The sequence below is a fragment of the Hyperolius riggenbachi genome, chromosome 1 (assembly GCF_040937935.1).
Source record: "Hyperolius riggenbachi isolate aHypRig1 chromosome 1, aHypRig1.pri, whole genome shotgun sequence".
Lineage (NCBI taxonomy): Eukaryota > Metazoa > Chordata > Amphibia > Anura > Hyperoliidae > Hyperolius > Hyperolius riggenbachi.
The window spans coordinates 374,631,532-374,652,104 of NC_090646.1; the positions used below are offsets into that span (position 1 = coordinate 374,631,532).

At 41.1% G+C, this 20,573-nt stretch overlaps 1 protein-coding gene across 1 annotated transcript in view; it reads right to left on the reverse strand.

Moving 5' to 3' along the window:
- Window positions 1-20,573, reverse strand: part of MUSK (muscle associated receptor tyrosine kinase) — a 206,873-nt gene that overhangs the window by 60,620 nt on the left and 125,680 nt on the right. The window contains exons 9-11 of the mRNA XM_068234339.1: window positions 19,613-19,876; window positions 3,436-3,611; window positions 386-409 (exon numbers count right to left, since the gene is read on the reverse strand). Coding sequence (XP_068090440.1) covers window positions 386-409; window positions 3,436-3,611; window positions 19,613-19,876 — 464 coding nt within the window. The remainder of the gene's footprint in view (window positions 1-385; window positions 410-3,435; window positions 3,612-19,612; window positions 19,877-20,573) is intronic.

The following is a 20,573-nucleotide window of genomic DNA, read 5'->3' on the forward strand; positions in this document are numbered from 1 at the left end:
TACTGTGTCCATTTTTCATCTGCTCCAGTGGTAACTGAGCCTAACTCTTAATTTTTGTCAATGAAGGAAGTAGTAGGTTTACTTTATTTATTTGAACATTAGAAACCAGAGGAACTGATAACGTGTATCTCATTCTGGACTTCCTGCGTGATCCAGCAGCATTTAATTATATTATAGGAGGTCAAATATTCAGGAAGCATGGGATAAAGCAATCATATTCAAATTAGTAATACTGTATTCTGTAGTAAATGAAATGAAATACTCTTTCCGAAGAGCAACAGATTTTTCTTGCTTTCTTGTAATTTCAGATTTGGGTTTTGAAACTTTAACACAGAAAAAAAGAAGAAACACATTTTTGCAGGGAAGAAAATATTTTCCAACTTACTAGTAATGTTTTCCTTATGCAGCTCTGGAAAAGAAAAAAAGTGACAATGTGATTGCGCTCTTTTATGTAAAAACATCAAAATGCTAAGGAATATTATAAAAGATCAACTAAATAATAAAGCAGAATTCCAACTGAAACTTATTTTACATTGAGGCACTGACAATGAATGGGCTAAAGCCGACCTTCATTTTCTTTTTTTATAAGAATCCACCAGAGGCGTAGCTAGGGCTTTCAGCGCCCGGGGACAAAGACTATTAATGCGCCCTGTAAAAAGGGGGTGTGGCCATGCAACAGAATGTGGGCATGGTAATGGGTGGGGCCAAATATACATGACCTTAGCAGTGGTGTAAAAGTTCTGCCAGGGAAGTTTGAGCTCTGCCGTAGTGTATCCCCCCAAAATACATGTAATCTGATAGCAATTCACCAAAAATACATGTAATTTGGTAGTGGTTCCTCCAAAATACAGATAATATGGCAATGGTTCCCCCAAAATAGACATAATTTGGCAGCAGTGGTTCCCCCAACATACATATAATCTGACAGCTGTTCCCCAAAATACACTTAATCTGGCAGCAGCGGTTCCCCAAAAATACAGTTCCCCCAAAAAAGGTGCCCCCCAGTATAGGTAACCAGGTCTATAGGTGTCCCCAGTGGAAGTAACCAGGCCTATAGGTTTCCCCAGAATAGGTAACCAGGTATATATATATCCCCAGTATATGTAGCCAGGTGTATATGTGTCCTCTGTATATGTAGCCAGGTGTATATATGTCCCCAGTATATGTAGCCAGGTGTATATGTCCCCAGTATATGTAGCCAAAGGTATATGTCCCAAGTATATGTAGTCAGGGATATAGCTGTCCCCAGTATATGTAGCCGGGGTATAGGTGTCCCCAGTATATGTAGCCAGGGGTATATGTGCCCAGTATATGTAGCCAGCGGTATAGGTGTCCCCCAGTATATGTAGCCAGGGTATATGTGCCCAGTATATGTAGCCAGAGGTATATGTGCCCAGTTTATGTAGCCAGCGGTATAGGTGTCCCCAGTATATGTAGCCAGGGGTATATGTGCCCAGTATATGTAGCAAGGGGTATATGTGCCCAGTATATGTAGTCAGGGGTATAGGTGTCCCCAGTATATGTAGCCAGGGGTATATGTGCCCAGTGTATGTAGCTAGCGGTGTAGGTGTCCCCAGTATATGTAGCCAGGGGTATATGTGCCCAGTATATGTAGCCAGAGGTATAGGTGTCCCCAGTATATGTAGCCAGGGGTATATGTGCCCAGTATATGTAGCCAGGGGTATAGCTGTCCCCAGTATATGTAGCCAGGGGTATATGTGCCCAGTATATGTAGCAAGGGGTATATGTGCCGAGTATATGTAGTCAGGGGTATAGGTGTCCCCAGTATATGTAGCCAGGGGTATATGTGCCCAGTATATGTAGCCAGCGGTATAGGTGTCCCCAGTATATGTAGCCAGGGGTTGATGTGCCCAGTATATGTAGCCAGAGGTATATGTGCCCAGTATATGTAGCCAGCGGTGTACGTGTCCCCAGTATATGTAGCCAGGGGTATATGTGCCCAGTACATGTAGCCAGGGGTATATGTCCCCAATATACAGTATGTAGTCAGGGGTATATGTGCCCAATATATGTAGCCAGGGGTATATGTGCCCAGTATGTGTAGCCAGGGGTAAATGTCCCCAATATATTTAGCCAGAGGTAAAGTAGTCCCCATATTAGGTAGCCTTGTGTCCCCCAGCGGGAGCGCAGAGAAGGGGAAGCGGTGGGCACAGTGATGGGGAACGGGGGACGTCTCCCCCCCTTTCCTCACCTGGAGCTCCCCCACTCTCGCTCCCTTCTTCAGATATGAGTGGCGGGCCGGCGGCAGAAGACTTACTCTATTCCCGGCGATGGAGATCTGTGCTCCGCTACTCTGGGCTAGACCAGAGTAGCAGCGCACAGATCAGCCGCACCGGAAATAGAGTAAGTCTTCTGCTGCCGGCCCGCTGCTGATATCTGGAGAGGGGAGCGAAAAAGGGGGAGCCCCAGGTGAGGGAACGGGGGGGACATCCCCCTTCTCCACCGCTGTGCCCACCGCTTCCTCTTCTGTGGTTTTGCACTATTTAAAACTGAGTTGTCCTTACTGATATTCACTCACTTCCTATTATGTCACTTACAAAAGGAAATTTCTCTAAGAGTGCCCATACATTACTCGACTGTGCGAGCCGATCGACCTTCCGTCCAATAATTTTATTGAATCGGAGGAGAATCAATACTGCAACATGACCACTCCAATGAATTTTTCAATCGATTTCTGTCTGAAATCGGAAAAAAGGATTGATTGTGTATTCTGGAATACCTTGGTCGCAAGTGCTCGATCAGGCGCACGTCGGTAATGGTGATCGATTTCCCAACAACTGACGGACCCCTGGTCATTGGTGTATGTGCGTTTCTCATGCCCATGGTAAGTGTTGAAGGCTCATCTGTGCACTGGCATGACTCCTGGCTTCCTCCGGTGTCCTTGAGCACCTGTACCATGTGACACCATTGCATGTAGTGACATCATTACATGTATCAGTGTCACATGGTACAGATGTTTGCGGTCATGCCAGACACCAAAGGAGGCCGGGAGTTGCACCAATGGGCAGGTGAGCCTTCAACACTCACCATGTGCATAAAAGGGGGACACATATAAACTTGGGGGTGGCATGGTTGGATATCGGCGTGCATGGTTGGATATCGATGTGCAGAAAGGGATCAATTGCCTGTCCACACACTGCACACTAATAGTCGATCTGGTGGCAGATTGAGTCACGTATGGCCACCTTAATAGAGATGCACATTGGAAAACAAACATGGCAGAGGTTCTAATCCTCTCACACACTGTGCTAACCTAAAATACAGTTGTCTACATTTCTACTTGATGTTTCAATTGGTGAGATTTTCAACTAGGTTCCATAATCTCTAGGTTTCTGACACTATCATAAATAGTCTATCTATGTGTATGTTTGCATAAGAAAAAAGATAGAGCCATTCAATTCCACAGTGGCTTACCAAAATAAGGAATCCTGATGCATGATCTGGGGTTCTTCTGCAAGCTTGGAAGCTTTTCACAATCAGGAAGTGACATCAGCATTAAACTAGGTTTATATATTCCTCTACGGGAATTGTCTTCCATGGATAACCATTCTTTGAAGCAGTAGAGATCTTTTACAGCAAGGCAATGTTCCCTGAAAAAGCAAGATTAAGGGTTTATGATTTTAGGATTAGGTGGTAAACCAGGAAGAGAAAAAAAAATGACTGTACAAATTCTATCAATAGGGGCCAAAGCTAAGGGTTGGCGGCTGATTTCAGTTAATTTTGATGTAAAAATATCAGTATGGAATTTTCAATGAAATTTGTTAGCTACAATCCAACTAAATGTTATTTTATCATTCGTTATTACTATCATACTTCCTATTATTGTTGCGCATTTATATACTGGATAGTACTGACACTTTTCCAAACAAACAAATCATGAAACTCTATCCTCTGTTCTTTTGTCTTGTTTAACTTCGCAAGTGTTTTTCTCATCTAATTGTACACTAAAAACATGTTGTAAATCACCTCAGTCTTATTTGAAAAATGTGAGCTGAATCTAGTATCGTAAATACCAACATGACAGATAGAGTTCAAAGGCCACCCTAAAAACTTTCCTGCTACCCACACTGACTATCCATGGTCAAACCTCATACATTTTCACAATATATTGCCCAGTCCTAACTTATTGGACGCCCTGTATATTTTTTCATTTAGTGGACCAAATAAAGCCTTAGTTAGATAAGAAAAGGCTAAATGGTACCCTAGGCATCTTTGAAGGTCACAGGAACAGTCGCTAGCTTTATATCATGAGGTTGTATACATAATTCCATTCTTAACAATTTGCCTCCGCCTACCCTGACCCAACAAGCATCAACTACATAGGTGGACTGACACAAAAGAACATGGTAATACCATACCATACAGTAGTAGTCAGCGAAGAGCTAGAGGAAAAAGGTCACATTCTGCAGTGTGGTTACAATACGGACATTCTTTGAGCACCTTTGTCCTCAACATATGGTACGCATACCCCTGTGGGAACCTGTGTTGTTTTTTGGGGGTAGTTAAACTTGTTATAGTCAGTCTATTTACTATCTAGATAGTATAGAGATTTTAATCTGAATTATGCATAAATAGGCCTTAATAAATATGTTTAGTTAATTTAAAGCTTAAGGGAAACCAGAGACGAGAAAATATGACATTTTTATACATACCTGGGGCTTCCTTCAGCCCCATCCGCACAGATTGCTCCCACGCAGTCTTCCTCCGCCTCCTCCAGCTCCGGTACCGGGTCCCGTAACAGTGCGCTGTTTACTTATCTCTCCAGCAGCTGAACTCTGGTCCCCTACCTTTCATGTTCCTATCTTTCCCTCTAGATTGTAAGCCTTCAGCAGGGTCATCCTCCTTGTATGTCCTACCTGATCATGCACCTCCATTACTATGCACCCATGCTATGCATTTGTGTGAACTCAACTTGCCTAATCCCCATGCTCCCATCTAGTGACTGACTGAGTATTACCTTGTACTCATACTGTGCTGCATGATCTGTTTTTTCTTATATTCCTGTATTGTCTTGTCTTATTGCTGTATGTCACCCCTAAATATTGTCTGTAATCTTAACTAATGTCCAGCGCCGGGTAATATGTTGGCACTTTATAGATACAATAAATAAATAAATAAAATAATAAATAGGTACATGCTTTAATAGTGTTGATAAACACTTCTCTAGCAGCTGTACAAACTGGACTTGAAAAGCTAGATGAACGTCACATGACTTCTAACCTGAGACAACATAGGTACCATTTTGGTATTGGCACTTTTCAAATTTTTTTACAAATATTATGCAGTATTAAACTTTTGTGAGGAAGATGGGAACAAGTGTGAAAATTACTTGGAAATTGCCTATAGACATAAATGATTATATCATAAGATTTAAAGCAGAATTCTATACATTTTTATGAGAGAAAAGCCCACCTTGGACCCCTGTCCTTATTCAATCATGGGCTTTTGTTGACAAAATAAGATATTTCCAACATTTTTACAACATTCTACAGCTATTTATGTGTTATTCCCTGAGTATGGGAAAGAGGCAGCTCTTAGTAAAAATCGAAAATACACATAAGACACGATTTTGGCCGCTACATAAGTTATAGCCCTGTCAACAGGGCTGCAAACAGAATTTTCTCAGTCCATAAATGGTAAACTCAAGGACCAAGTACAGGTATTCTTCTTGTATTCCATGTTGACGTATCAGCTATAAAAGAACAATCACATCCAAGATGCTGTCAACATAACCAAAGCAAAGGGAATCAAATACATTTCAGCAGCTTAAAATAGTGTACTATAACTGCCAACCCATTGGATTCTGGTGTAGTATAAACTGTATGTATGCCTGCACTGACATATGACGTGCATAGTTTCTGTATCTGCTTCCTAAAAAATGTCTCGGTGGCAGGCACTCTAAAAGGGACTTGAGGAAACATCAAAAAATAAAGAATAATACCAGCAGCCCATCTCATGTAGTAAGTATTGCAAAGGGTGAATAATAAACAATAGTAAATGAGTACTCACAAACCAACTGGCAACCACTGTAAAAGCAGGTAGGCATATACCCATCTTTACAGATGGTCCCACTGATGCCAGTGAGAAATGGATCACTTCACTTTTCAAAAAACCCTGAAAAAACAGACCCTAAAAAGTGATTGCACAGGAGGAGCCCAGCAACGGATAAAACAAAAAAAAGTAAAATAAAAAGTAAAGACAAAGTGTAAGTATAGAGCTACCTCCTCAGAAGTTAAACAGGTTAATAACCACAAAAGTTTATGTGGTACTCAAAACAATGGGTTTTATGGCTAAAATGATCACTTCATCAGGCCATAATCATGTCTTAAATGTTGAATGCATGTGGCTATGAAACCACTAAAGCAAAGTGGATAAAGGCATCTTATTAACAGGGCCACAAGCGTGCCTCTTCCTGAATAAAAATTTGACTTTAGCCAAAGGTCTGTTTTTTCAAGGAGTGAATGATGGGAGTGGAATAAGGAAAGGAACGGACAATGCACAGGGGTATGTAGATCCAGAACAGATTACTTTATGTAGTTTTGCTTGAATCTTTTAAGGTCCCCCAGTTTCATTTTTCACCCGTTCTGCTAAGTTTTGGTGAGATCATGGAATTTGCTACAATCAGCCTTCATATGATGTATAAATGTGACCTAGATGATCAGTGAGTAAATGGTTCTATCCATTCATTGAAAATTGGCTAGGATTGGTGGCTTTATCAGTGGCAATGTTTTGTACTAGATGCAGAACACAAGTTGCACAACCCAATACAAACATTGTAACAGCTGCAAGAAGGTTGAGGGTGAGTATATGCACCCTATGGAAAGAAACACAGAGACAACAGGAGCACAGATGGGGCAGTAAGTCACAGAGATTAATGAATAAATTAAATGGTGTTGAAATAATACTCACAAGGTTGCAGAAGGGCAACCGACCACTGCAGGCAGGTGGAGATGCACAAACCTCAACTCGGGGTACCAGGTGACCTGGTGAAGATCACTTTCTTGAAAAAACTCTTGCACACTGGCAAACTAGGTAGTGACAGAGACCACCAGTGGGCAGGTGTAGGAGCACCCCACGAATGGGGTGAGACACAGTGGAAAGGGGATAAAGAGGCACCCAAGGTGAATAAAATACATTAAAAGCAACTAAAATATAAATAAATTAGGTGGCTTACCTCAATGATGACACACCCATATCGGAATGGGTATTTATTAGTAAAAAAAAAAGCACAGGCAACGAGTTTCATGGGAACTCGCCCACTTCCTCAGGCCAAATAAAGTGCCACTAAATGTCGGTAGCGGGACTCAAGGCACCTTGAATGCGGCTACTAGAATTTAGTGGCACTTTATTTGGCCTGTGGAAGTGGGCGAGTTCCCACAAAACGCATTGCCTGTGCTTTTTTTTACTAATAAATATCCATTCCTATATGGGTGTGTCATCATTGAGGTAAGCCACGTCATTTATTTATATTTTAGTTGTTTTTGATGTATTTTATTCACCTTGGGCACCTCTTTACCCCCCTTTTTATTCTAACAGCTGGCTCAATGGTGTAAATAATATGCTTCTTATCTTTTTGGGTATTAAAATCCAAATCTCTGTTCTCTTTTCTTTAATAAATTATATTAAAAAAGTATTGTTTTTGTTAGAGTTGGTTGTTGTTTATGGAAGTTTTCTCTTTTCTTCAATAAATGATATATACAAAAAATCCAAATCTCAGTGGGTTGTACAAGCTGGTGCTCAATGGGACTATCCATAAAAGGCACACAATGCAACTACTTAACATAGCAGCATGTTGTTATTGAAAACACTATATTATAATGTAATTAGACTTCCCCAACAATATAAACTTTTTTGTTATTGATTATAAGGTAAACATATTTTAAAGGCAATAGCGAACCTATGGATAACAGAATACGCGGAGGCATGTGTAAGTCTGTCATTAACTGTGTATTAGGTAGCCTCTCCAATGCAAGGCATGTTAATGACATTACTATTTATACTACAATGTTGTACGTGAGGCCCTTTCTCATTCATTACCCATACGATATACAAAGTCCTTGAGTGAGCCGTGGAAATGTCAAGTGACGTCAAAGCTACGAGACACTTGTGCCTCTCTCCTCACCGGTCTGAAGGGCTGGTATGTTGTTCATGGTCAACATTACCAGACCTTATCACTATTTAATCAACCACTGCGCAGTTCTCACATGGATAAATAAGTACAAAAACAGTAGGTCTAAACAAGAATTCAACTTGATCTTTACCAATACAAACAATTTGAGTTTGAACAAAACACAATATATACAAAAAACTGACAGCACTGCTACCTTGTTTCAAATTTCACTGATCTTTTTAATGTGTTCACAGGGCCGGTTTAAGCAACAATGGGGCCCCAGGGCAAAATAAACCCGGGGCCCCCCCAACATATACCCCGGAACAAAAATCGGCATTAGGGGACCTTTTTTGCAGCTGGTATAGTCAGGTTGTGAAGTCCCAATCGGTCGGAGCTCCACATTTTGGCTATCCCAGCCTGCATGGGGGACAAGGGGTTAAAAAGTTTCAGGAGGGGGGACCCCACATAATTTTGTTTTTTAAAAAATTCCCACACTCTAAACATAAAAAAAAAATTGGGAAAATAGGAAAAAATGCCAGGGATCTTCATACAGCCATATTGCGGCTGTATAGCGATCCCTGGCCAAAGCGTTGCGGCTGCGTATAGACCCCCTGGAAACCCCGTCACGAAATTTATTGCGCTTTCGTTTGATGCATGTAAAATTACACTGCCGTTAGGTTTGCTACTAAAAGTGACATTTACCGCATTTAAAAGTATACTTTTTTACATTGAAAATTTAAAATCGATTTTCTCAAAAACTATAAGGTTTTTTTGAAAAATTGTTTTTCCTCTTATTCCTAATGATCTCCTTAACATACCCTGCAAATTTAGGGTTTCTAGCATTTAAGGTGGATTTGCTATTAACCATTAAAGTCGGCAGGTTTTTAAATGTGTATTTTTTTTTCTTTGAAACTTTAAAATCGATTTTCTCAAAAACTATAAGGCCGATTTGATTTTTTTTTCCTCTTGTAGCCACTGGGGGCCCCTACAAGCTCTGGGGCCCTGGGGCAGCTGCCTCCTTTGCCTCTATGGTAGCGCCGGCCCTGTGTGTTCATGTAATGATCATGCAAAATTATCACATAATATATTAGTATTTGAATTTACTTAGCCAAGTAAGTTTAGACTTACAAGTATTTGCTCGATGTGCACAAACAATCTAATGATCAGACAGTATAGAAATGGTTAGCAGCATGTAAAACATTAATTTTACAAGCACATGGCTTTGTGGTGTAGTACCAAATGTAAAATTTCTGTAACACTCTAGTGCTAGTTGGCCTACACAGGCAAGGGAAAATGAATCTAGACCAGGTGATTTTTCTTTTAGTGTTCTGTTGCACCTCTTACTTGTATATTGTTAGTGGGTGTGGGAATGAGTACAACTGACTGGTCTGGGTAGGTTGTGTGTGATGTACTGAGGGAGAGAAGCTTGTGGATGTATTTAGGAGACAGTGGCTGAATGATTGAAGGGTACCACAAACTGACAGACCTCAAGTATAACAGGTCCCATCCCAAACAACATAGTAGAATAATTCCATCATCTACAGCCAAGCTATAAGATGACAGAGTTCATGTTATGAGCAGGTAAAGTATACACTGTTCAGACAAACCTTCAGATCTATACATTTTATTTGTGGAGATTCCATGTTTTTATTGATAAACATAATACTTTTGTACAGCTCATAGAACCATAAAATAAATTCTGGTCAGTCATAGTATACTCCTTGTATCTTCATTCATCCTGTATAAAAATATCTTGAAAGAGGACATATAGTTAATGTTATACATTATTGACCATATCCAGTTTTACAATTATTATGGTTTCAGCATCAGAAACACTTCTTATATCTATATATTGCTGTTTATTGGAATGTAATCCCACGCTCCCAGTGATGCTTAGCCTAAGCTATGATGTCACAGCATTCTACCCCAGAGAACTCTGGGAGAAAAAATGCTGTTTCTTATCTCTTAACAACAAACATCCCACAGTGATGCTCCTTGCCAGCGGTAACAATGTCACCATGTGTTATAAATTTAAGAATGTAAATCTGGGAGAGGAAAGATTTTACATCTGGCAAATATTGACTAAATCATTTATTAATACTGTAAAAAGAAATAAAAAGTTATATTCACTAAGATTCACCTTTAAGTTAAGTAAGGGAATAGCCTGTGAAGGATCTGTAGCTTAGTATTAATACACTTCTTGATTTTGAGCCAGAACAGTTAAAACCTGGAGGTCCACCACCATATTTGGATTAAACACCTTCTTTCTGAGCGTCATCACATTCAGTCTGTCCTCATTATGTGGGCATATTTTATGTTGTCTCATTTCAGTATTATAACATCTAAACATTAGTGTTGGGCCGAACAGTTCGCCTGGCTAACCTCTCTGGGCCTCTTACTACTTCCGGGTCGCAATGACCCGGAGTAGTACGCCTGCGCTGCCCGGCGGAGCGCGTCTTAGATCGCGCTCCCGTTGCCGGGCACTCTCTGCGCATGAGCGTGACGTCACTCATGACGTCACGCACATGCGCAGAGAGTGTCCGGCAACGGGAGCGCGATCTAGGACGCGCTCCGCCGGGCAGCGCAGGCGTACTACTCCGGGTCATTGCGACCCGGAAGTAGTAAGAGGCCCATGGATTTAGAGATGTTCGCCGGCGAACGGTTCGGGAACCGTTCGCCACATCTCTACTAAACATTACCTTTTAAGAGATTTTATTTTATTATGTAGATCTAGCCAATTTTATTTTGTATTATATATCTTAAAAAAAATCCTATTTGAGACAGAAACACATATCTCACTTTCCAGCTGAACTTTTAAAAAAATATTGGTGGAATGTAATATTTGTCAAAAATATTTATATATCAGGGATACACTGTCCCTTGTCTCTGGGTTCCTACTACACGTTTCTGCATAAAAAGTAATTTCAGGAGGAGAAACAAAAATCAGAGACCTCATGGAAACCTACTATTTAATGTCACCATCAAAAAGCTTCTTTGCCTTAGCCTTGTAGTACAGTTACATGTTAGAAAATGTAGATTTCCAAAATTAGTGCTTTTATAAATAGTCAATCTATTGCTTTATGTCTTCTGACAACTTATTCAAGTTAAAGTTTTCTGTCTTCCCATAGCAATTGGTTAGACAAAGACTGTATCAGACCCAAAAACTTACTGGAGACACAAACAAAGATGTGCTAAATGAACATTTTGGAAGCAAACTCACCCTAACCACAGTTGACCTTCTAGTCACTCTATGGATTATAATTGTGAGGTAGAGTTGATAAAAGTGCTTAAAGCGCTATTAATCTCTCTACATGATGAATAATAACAAAAATGATTTGGCACTCTCACGATAAATGTACTGTACCTGTGACACATTTTATTGTTAAAGCCTGGCACCATAGTAAATACATTTCTTTATATTCATCCTGGGTGAGCATCCATCTTGAGCTCACTTCTGCATGAAAAATGCAATCGCTCCAAAATCACTCCAACAATCACCACAGAATCGCTCCAAAAATTGAAACCACTCCAAAATTAGCAATCGCTCCAAAATTGCAAACGCAGGAAAGAGCCAAAGACTCGTAATCCCTGAAAAAAACTACTTCCTCTTTTTCGGCTAAGGAAATAAGGGACTGCAGGTTCAAATAGGTACATTTATCTGACTTATTATAACTATTTATGCGGGGGACTATTTATATACTGTACATTTCAATTAATGTAGAATTCATTTTTTATTATTAGAAAAAGCGTTTAATCCTGCTTGAAATGTTGCTGTAGGATGAGAGTACGAGGCCATCAGCAAGTTTAAGTGTTCATGCAGCTGTCTAATCCCATATACAGTATCAAAAATTTTTCCGGCATCTGTATTGACTAAAGAAAGCCCTGTATTGGTGAGTCATGTAAAAAGAAAAACAAAAGTTTGCTTTCTTAAAACAGAAAGAATTTGCGATAATTCAGGTTGGAGTGAGCTTGACATGTAAAAAGGGCACCATGCGTCCGAGCACATTTAGGTGCCGCCATACGTCCTAATGGGAATTTTAGTTATAGCTGTGTCCAGAGAGTCATTTGGTGCCGGCAAAAGACAAAGCTTAAATTATAAAAAAAACAGCAGAATTTGGCTACTAGCATTCACTGAAAATCAAAATGCATCTTACCCCCACTGTACAGAAGGGGGAATAGTATATAACTCTGCCAGGAAATTTGCCACAGCATGCTGAGCCTTTTTCGGCTTCATCGTGCACCCAAATTTCCGGGCACACTTTTCACATGATGTATGCCTGTACTGGATCTATTCTCATCTTGTATAACATTTAGGTCCAGTCGTTCATAACAAAACTGATCTCATGGCCTGTTGAAACAAACTTGGTACAGAGCTATGCTTACTATTCTCCGCTGCCTCTTTGCTGCTGCCCAGGCTCCCAATCAGTACTGCAGCACCATTAACAGGTAACTCTACTCCATCACACTCCATCGCAGCAACCCTTTGCAGCTTCAGGTAATATATTAAATAACTGGGGACAATTTTGTTTTTCATTTGACTACGTTTTTCACGGGAGAGGGATATTTTATGCTGTCCTTTGGGTTTCTGCAGTTCGTTTGTTAGCGCAGTCATATATTATTGTCTACTTTGTGTCCTATGCTGATGAATTCTGCTTGAGGTACAGCTGTATGAGCATGCCATATTTATTTCCTTTTAAACAATACCAGTTGCCTGGCTGTCCTGCTGAGCCTCTGCCTCTAATAATTTTAGCCATAGACCCTGAACAAGCATGTAGCATATCAGGTGTTTCTGACATTATTGTCAGACCTGACAAGAATATCTGCATGCTTGTTTCTGGTGTGATTCAGACATAACTGTAGCCAAATAGACCAGCAGGGCTAAAACCACATACCTTTCATTACATTTGTCCTTTAAAGTTTTCTACTTGAGTCCCATTTTACACTTGTTTTGCAAGTGTGTGTTGCCTTACTACTTTTTACGGCAGGGTAACGCCACAACAATGCAAGGCAATGGGCCTAGCACTCTTGTCACGTCATGTCGCGCCAGAAGTGCCTAATCGGCCACCGACCGGTAGCAAAGTCAACAATGCATTACTGTCGGACTTCTGCATTAGTGGTAGATGTAATGAAAGTCAATATGTGATTCATAAATGGCAAATATGCTGGTGCATGGCACATGTTTGGAACTACATGAATAGGATGGGGAAACGTGGGAATCCCAGTGATGTACTTCCAACAGGGCGTGGGAGGGTTGCTCTATGCATATGACCCTGTCGGCGCACAAATGCAGTTGAGGGGCCATTATTTCTGAAGATCTATCGTTTTCGCTGACTGGTCAGAGCAAGTGGCTGGTAAAACTTTGGAAGATGACAGTTTTAATGATAAGTGCAAGAAAATAAATAAAAGATCTATATACACAAATTATATTATTACCCAAAATAAATCTGCAAAGGATACAGAGATTATTCCCAGGGCAGATACTCCTCACTGGCCCAAGCTCACTGAACCTACATGACAAAGCCTATCTATAAATGTTATGAGTGGTGTGTAGCCAGTTTATAAGAAAAAGTATACACTTTATTTAAAGCCTGGGTGTTTGCAGGTTGAAATATTGTTCTGGAAATTCAGAAGAGTTGGAAAAATCAATCGAGACCAAATATAAAACAATTACAGCCTAATTTGGACATTAGCATTAATGAATCTGCCATATTGGCAATTGGGTATACGAATTGGCAGTTGGGTATAAACATCCTATAAAGCTTACTTTGTTAGGAGTTCTGTGGTGCCTCCTCCTGCAGTTGACACTCCTCGTATTTGCCTGGTTCGTCCATGCCTGAAAACGGCCCTGGACCCAACTGAATACTGCAATCTTTTGCCACATAATAGTTGACAGTCAAAAGCATTTCTGAATCACTTGTGATGGTCTCACTGGATATGCCTGGAAATCTCTGAAGATGCTTTAGCAAATGAGTCTCATTGTGTCAACAGCTCAGGTCATTCCCTTATTTCCTTCTTGTTTGATAACATTTAAAGTCCTTTTAAAGTGGACTTGAACTCTTGCACAGGACAGAAGGAAAACATAGAGAAATGCACTCTGTATGCATCTGTGACTAATCACCACTGTAATTTGAGCTCTTCTGATGTGTCAGCTCAGGAATCTCCTCTACTACGGCAGAGCCGTTAATTTGTAAACACAGGATGCTAACCCTATGCCTGCTGAAAGCAGAAAGTAGACACACTAAAGATTTATTGTATCAGCTGTAACAAAGAAATGTTTTTCTTTAAGGGTTATTATGCTGTTGTGTATCTTTTTAGAGCAGAGAAGAAGTTCTGAGTTCAGGTCCGCTTTAAGAAGTAACTTTATCTTGCTAATCTAGTACAGAACAAACTGCACTCATACATAATTCACAGCCAGGGGTCCCATTTATCACACCCTGGAAAGCCAGGTCAGCGTGACAACAACTCGGCTCATCACACCAACAACCGGAAGAAACTGTTACCCAAAGATTTATGGAAATGACTAATGTACACCCCGTACCATGCCATCCCCTGCTACAAGCCGTGTAAGCATGAACCTGCTGGTGTCTGCCGAAATTCCACAATGTTGCAGTAAGTCCATGTTCACAACTTTATCAGCCATCCCGGAGGTCAGGAACTATCATCATGAAGTCTGCTTAGATATATTCACTGACAGAAAATATTGATTCTGTCCTTGCATGCAATATGGATTTCATGATGGATTTTATCTTCAGCGCTTCAGCTGTCCCTGTCTGGATTTGTTGTTGCTGCCAAGGAAGGTTCTTAAGCCTAGATTTATCTTGAACAGAGCAAGCTCTTCCGTCAGACTTACAATGCCAAAGGTTTAGTTAGTCAAGTTATATGAACTTCACGGCACAACACTGTGATTTCATTAAATGGCAGTGCATCAAATCCATCTGACTGCTATAAAGGATTACAAGTGCAAAAAAAACATTTAAATAAACAGAATCTTCATTTTTCTGATTCAAATGAAAAAAATATTGTTTTCTTTCTATTAACTGTATTTATGTGGCTTCCAATGTGCATTTTATAATTTACCTTTTTACATGTTCCAGTGAACTGCTCTTGATATCATTGGATAGATATACTGATACAATTTGATTGTGGTGTACGATATCCAAAAATTAAATGACACCATACACAGCACAAACCATTTGCACTGACCCCAAACTCTGCTCACCTAACACTAGCCTAACATAAGCCCCCCCCCCCCCCTACTAGTTCCTGGCATCCACCTGAACCCTGACTGACCTATGCCTAACACCACCTGAACCATGCTAGCCTGACACCTTCACAAACAGTGACATCTCCTCCCCAGTAGATATAATCTGAACTTTGTGCCTAGCTATTAACTTTTCACTGATGGTGGTCTAAAAATAACACTGACTTTACACCTAACTCTAACTCCAAAATGATTTCCAGCTAGGCCTACAATGCTGGTGATAGCCACTGCATTGTCTTAAATTCTTATTTAGTAGATGTGGAGAGCTTTTGCAATGCCTATATCCAGGAATCCTGTAATAGTACTGCTGTGCAAACAAAAATCTCATGGGCACGTCTTCCTGTGCATTTGCCACAAAGATTGATGTCTACATGACCTTTGAATTTTTAGTAAGCAGTATCATCGTCATCTTGGTGGCAATCAGTAAATGTGTGACATCAGACATAGCTACTCTTGGCAGCTGTCAATCAAAGACTTCTGTGAATAGCTTGTAGTTGACTGACCAAAATAGGTGACTGATTTCATGAAACACATCATGAAGAAGGGGCGACATCAGATTGGTATATCTTTAGACAGTGACTATGCTTACATAGTCAATTTACCTACCTTATTTTTACAAAATTGTTTCAGAGCCTTTAATCTCTTTAAGTCTAAAGCTGGGTACACACACACTAGCATCGGTGTGGCGTTCAAGGGAGATCATCTTGCTGATGTCTTGGGGCCAACATATGCACACATTCTTGCCTGAGGTGGTCTTTAGTTGCTGCCTCACCTGAGTTTATTCTAGAGTGAGTACAGACCTTAACACTACATGTTCAATGATAATAAACTGGTATACTTCCAAAGCCAGAAGGAGGAAGTATTGGAGTCACATGTAACACAGGTCTGGTCTTCATAAAGGCTTCAAACTGAGGTTGCTGCTAAACAAAAATGTGAATATTTTGATACGGTATACAGTCCCATTTAGCTTTCATGAAATTCCTGAAAAATGTGAATCTTAAAAAGTTGGCTCTGACATGAGCTATGCTGGTGAAGCATTCTCCTAGAACAGCACTGATATGTGAACAAGTCCTCCCCTCACCGGCCCCCATGTCAACATGCCTGAGTCAAATGATTTTGCTATATAAACCGTTTGGGTGTCATCCACCAGCTAGGTGAACGGCGCATGGAAGTCAGCCCACCGTACAATTGACTGACATCAACACCTCATTTCATGAAGGTCAAACAGCAGCTGTCAACATTAAAATATAAATGCACTTACCATCACGCTAATTCTAAGGCTTCTTGTTTTGGCTACTCATGATTTTTCAAATAGCTGCTTTAATGCCATAAGGAGGACTTCCAGAACCGATGAAAAGAGTTCATTCTCAGAGGGATGATGTGAAACAGTTCATAGTAACTCTGTACTGTACAAATGACTTTCTCATGGCAGTTACATAAGTCTGCTGGCTTTGAGCAAGCATAGTTCTACAGCAGAGGCGGCAGTCTGATCAGCTCTGTTTATCTCTCTATGGCCCTAAAGCCTAAAACTTCTCTGCAAATGTTCTTTTCACATGTTCTCTTTCTGTCTTTATACTGTATATTAGCTTCTTAGCCTAAGGCTCTGTTACCACTTATTTCTTATTTGTACTCAATTAGAGTGACCAGATTTTTGTAGGCTCAACCTGGGACGGGGTGAATTGGGGGGGGGGGGGGGGGCGGCGCGTCGAAAAATAGGGGGGCGCCGCGCCGAAAAATTTGGTGTCTGCAGCGCGCGCGAAAAATGGGCGTGGTCATGACATTCTATGGGCGGAGCTAACAGAATGATGCAACAGCGAGGCATAAGAAAGCAGTGTTTACGCCGTGATGTGGTCAAACGTGGATTCACATCATAGGTGTGCAGAAACTGTGTGATGCTATTTAATAGTATGCCATAGCCACAAAGCAGCAAACACAGCCAACTATGACCATTAAATAATAAATGCAGCAACAGTTACCCCAGACACCACAAAATAAACGCAATGGGCAACATTTCAGCACAAAATAATCGCGTTGCGGGCAAACATGTCAGCATAAAATAAACGCAATGGGGGCAAACATGTCAGTACAAAATAAACGCACTGCGGGCAAACATGTCAGTACAAGATAAACGCACTGCGGGCAAACATGTCAGTACAAGATAAATGCACTGCGGGCAAACATGTCAGTACAAGATAAACGCACTGCGGGCAAACATGTCAGTACAAGATAAACGCACTGCGGGCAAACATGTCAGCACAAGATAAACGCACTGCGGGCAAACATGTCAGTACAAGATAAACGCACTGCGGGCAAACATGTCAGTACAAGATAAACGCACTGCGGACAAACATGTCAGTACATGATAAACGCACTGCGGGCAAACATGTCAGTACAAGATAAACGCACTGCGGGCAAACATGTCAGTACAAGATAAACGCACTGCGGGCAAACATGTCAGTACAAAATACACGCAATGCGGCCAAACATGTCAGTACAAGAACGCACTGCGGGCAAACATGTCAGTACAAAATACACGCAATGCGGGCAAACATGTCAGTACAAGAACGCACTGCGGGCAAACATGTCAGTACAAAATACACGCAATGCGGCCAAACACTTCACCTGCAAGAAAAGGCATTTACTCACCTGGCAGAAGACGTCCCCTCACGCAGCCGGCCTCTGGTGCCTCAGGTGCAGCTCCCCCTGGCCTGGACGATGTTCAATCTCCCGCTCAGCCTCTCACAGGCAGAGCAGGGCTACGGCAAGATGGCGTCCGGAGGCGGAGCCCTGTACTGGAGACAAATAGTCTCAAATACAGGGCTCCGCCTCCGGACGCCATCTTCCCGTAGCCCTGCTCTGCCTGTGCCTGCCGGAGGAGAACATTGCAGGCTGGAGCGGGGCTGCGGGGAATGAACTAGCGCAGTGTCTAGTAGACGCTGCGGCTAGTTCATTGTACGGTGGCCAGAGTCCCGAGGCCGGGACGTCCCGCTGCTAAAAGCGGGACGTTTCCCGGGACCTCATGCAGCCTGGGACAGCGCCCCCCGATGGCGGGACGCGTCCCGGGTAAAGCGGGACGTATGGTCACCGTAACTCAATTGCCCTAATTGAAGAAAGGCCGATGAAATGTATGTGCGTGGACAGTGCATGCAAATCTTACCAGCATATAGGTGTTACATAAATAATGAAGCTCATGTTATGTACTCAACTTGCACATAATCTGAGTTGCGCTATTTGCATGAACACCTGGAAAATTTGCATGCACTGTGCTCACATACATTTTACTGGTGTTTCGTGAGTCAGCATCAATGTGTGCTAAATGCTGATAAGAGTTGCACAGAGATGGTAGTATTTTCCAGCTAATGCTCCTGGCCATGCTTTAATTCACTCATTTCCTTTCCCTTTCTAAGTTGGTTCCTTTTCAATGAAAAAAATAACTAGTCCGCCAGTCAGCCATATTAATTCCAACTGAAATCTCCATCTTAGTTATCCAAGATAAAGGAATGCTATATACTGGTGTGTGTGTGTGTTTGTGTGTGTGTATGTGTGTGTGTTGGTTGTGTGTGTGATGGTGGTTGTGTGTGTGTGTGTGTGTGTGTGTGTGTGTGTGTGTGTTTGTTGTGTGTGTGTGTGTGTGTTGGTTGTGTGTGTGTGTGTTGGTTGTGTGTGTTTGTACGTGTAGGTGTGTGTGTGTGTGTGTATGTACGTGTAGGTGTGTGTGTGTGTATGTATGTGTGTGTGTACAAGCAATCTTGTGATTTAACCACTTCCTCACCCCGTTATTTCCCCTTAAAAGCCAGATCATCACAGTCCTCCCATTCATTCGACAATAACGTTATCGCCATTTATGACACTGAAATGATCTATACATCCTTTTTTTTCCACAAATTAGGCTTTCTTTGGGTGGTACTTTTTGCTAAGAATTGTTTTATTTTAGCTACATTTTAAAGGGAATAATAAGAAAACAATGAAAGAAATGATTATTTCTCAGTTTTCAGCCATTACAGTTTTAAAATAAAATGTGCTATGATAGATAAAACTGACACGCTTTATTCATCTAGCAGTTCATGTATAGACAAACCCAGTAACCATTTTCCGTTCAGGTGGTTATTATATCTTTGCCTCCCAGACAAGGTCAAACAGTTCTGACATGTTTTCTGAAATAATTGCATTTATGCAATTATGGAATTTTATTTCTATAACTATTTAGATACAGGCCTTACCTGCATATGGGCTTTGGAGCTGGACCTTCTCTTGTCGGGTTACACTCTTGGAAAAAGTAGTTGCACAAAAGAACTTCAGCAGCAGGCCGACACAGAGGGCTCACTGTCCTCAGTTCTGTCCATACAGTCTGAGCCAGCATCTCCTGGCCTTCTTCTGCTTCACTATTAGATGTATTAAAGAAGACTAAAGAGTCCTTTGGAAGCACTGTGCTACACATGTCCCCTCTGTAGGTGCTGCAGTAACCGGTTTCTCCTTTGTATAACCTGATAAATGAACACGCACACAGTTCATAACAGCAATGACAAGGAAGCACAACTGCAGTGCACATCAGTTTCTTGTTGATATCATGTCAGACATTATCACTGCCGATATATTAAACTTAACCAAGTATTTAAGTAAAATATAAATACAAAATACATTTGTTGCAATTCTTATTTATTGCGATGCATGTAGAAAATAAACTTAATCATCAATATGAAAATGTGTGCATTTCTATAGGGTCAATTAAGCAGGGAGGCCAAATGGTGATGATGAGGCATGATCAATGAGATACTAATAAATCTGACATGCATGCCAATTTTATACAACTTGGATTTGGGCCAATCAAATGCACTTTCTGCCAATTTAGACTGACTTAACTCCAAAGTGAACACGGGTAACATCACATTTGCATGCAGTTTGGAATTATTAGCATCTCATTGACCATTCTTCACCTGGATTTACATTCTTAACCACTTAATGACAACCAGACTTATAAAAACGTCCTGCTAGAGCCTCTTAATGGCTCCAGGACGTTTTTATAAGTCAGACAGTGCTGCTGCCGCTGTGCGAGTGCACATGTGCGTGTGCACGTGCGCGCTCCCGCGCGTGCATGTGCATTCCTGTGCACGTGAAAATAGTGGGGAAAAAAACCACCAAAGAAAAAATACACCTTTATTTCCAAATACTATTTTGTCACCA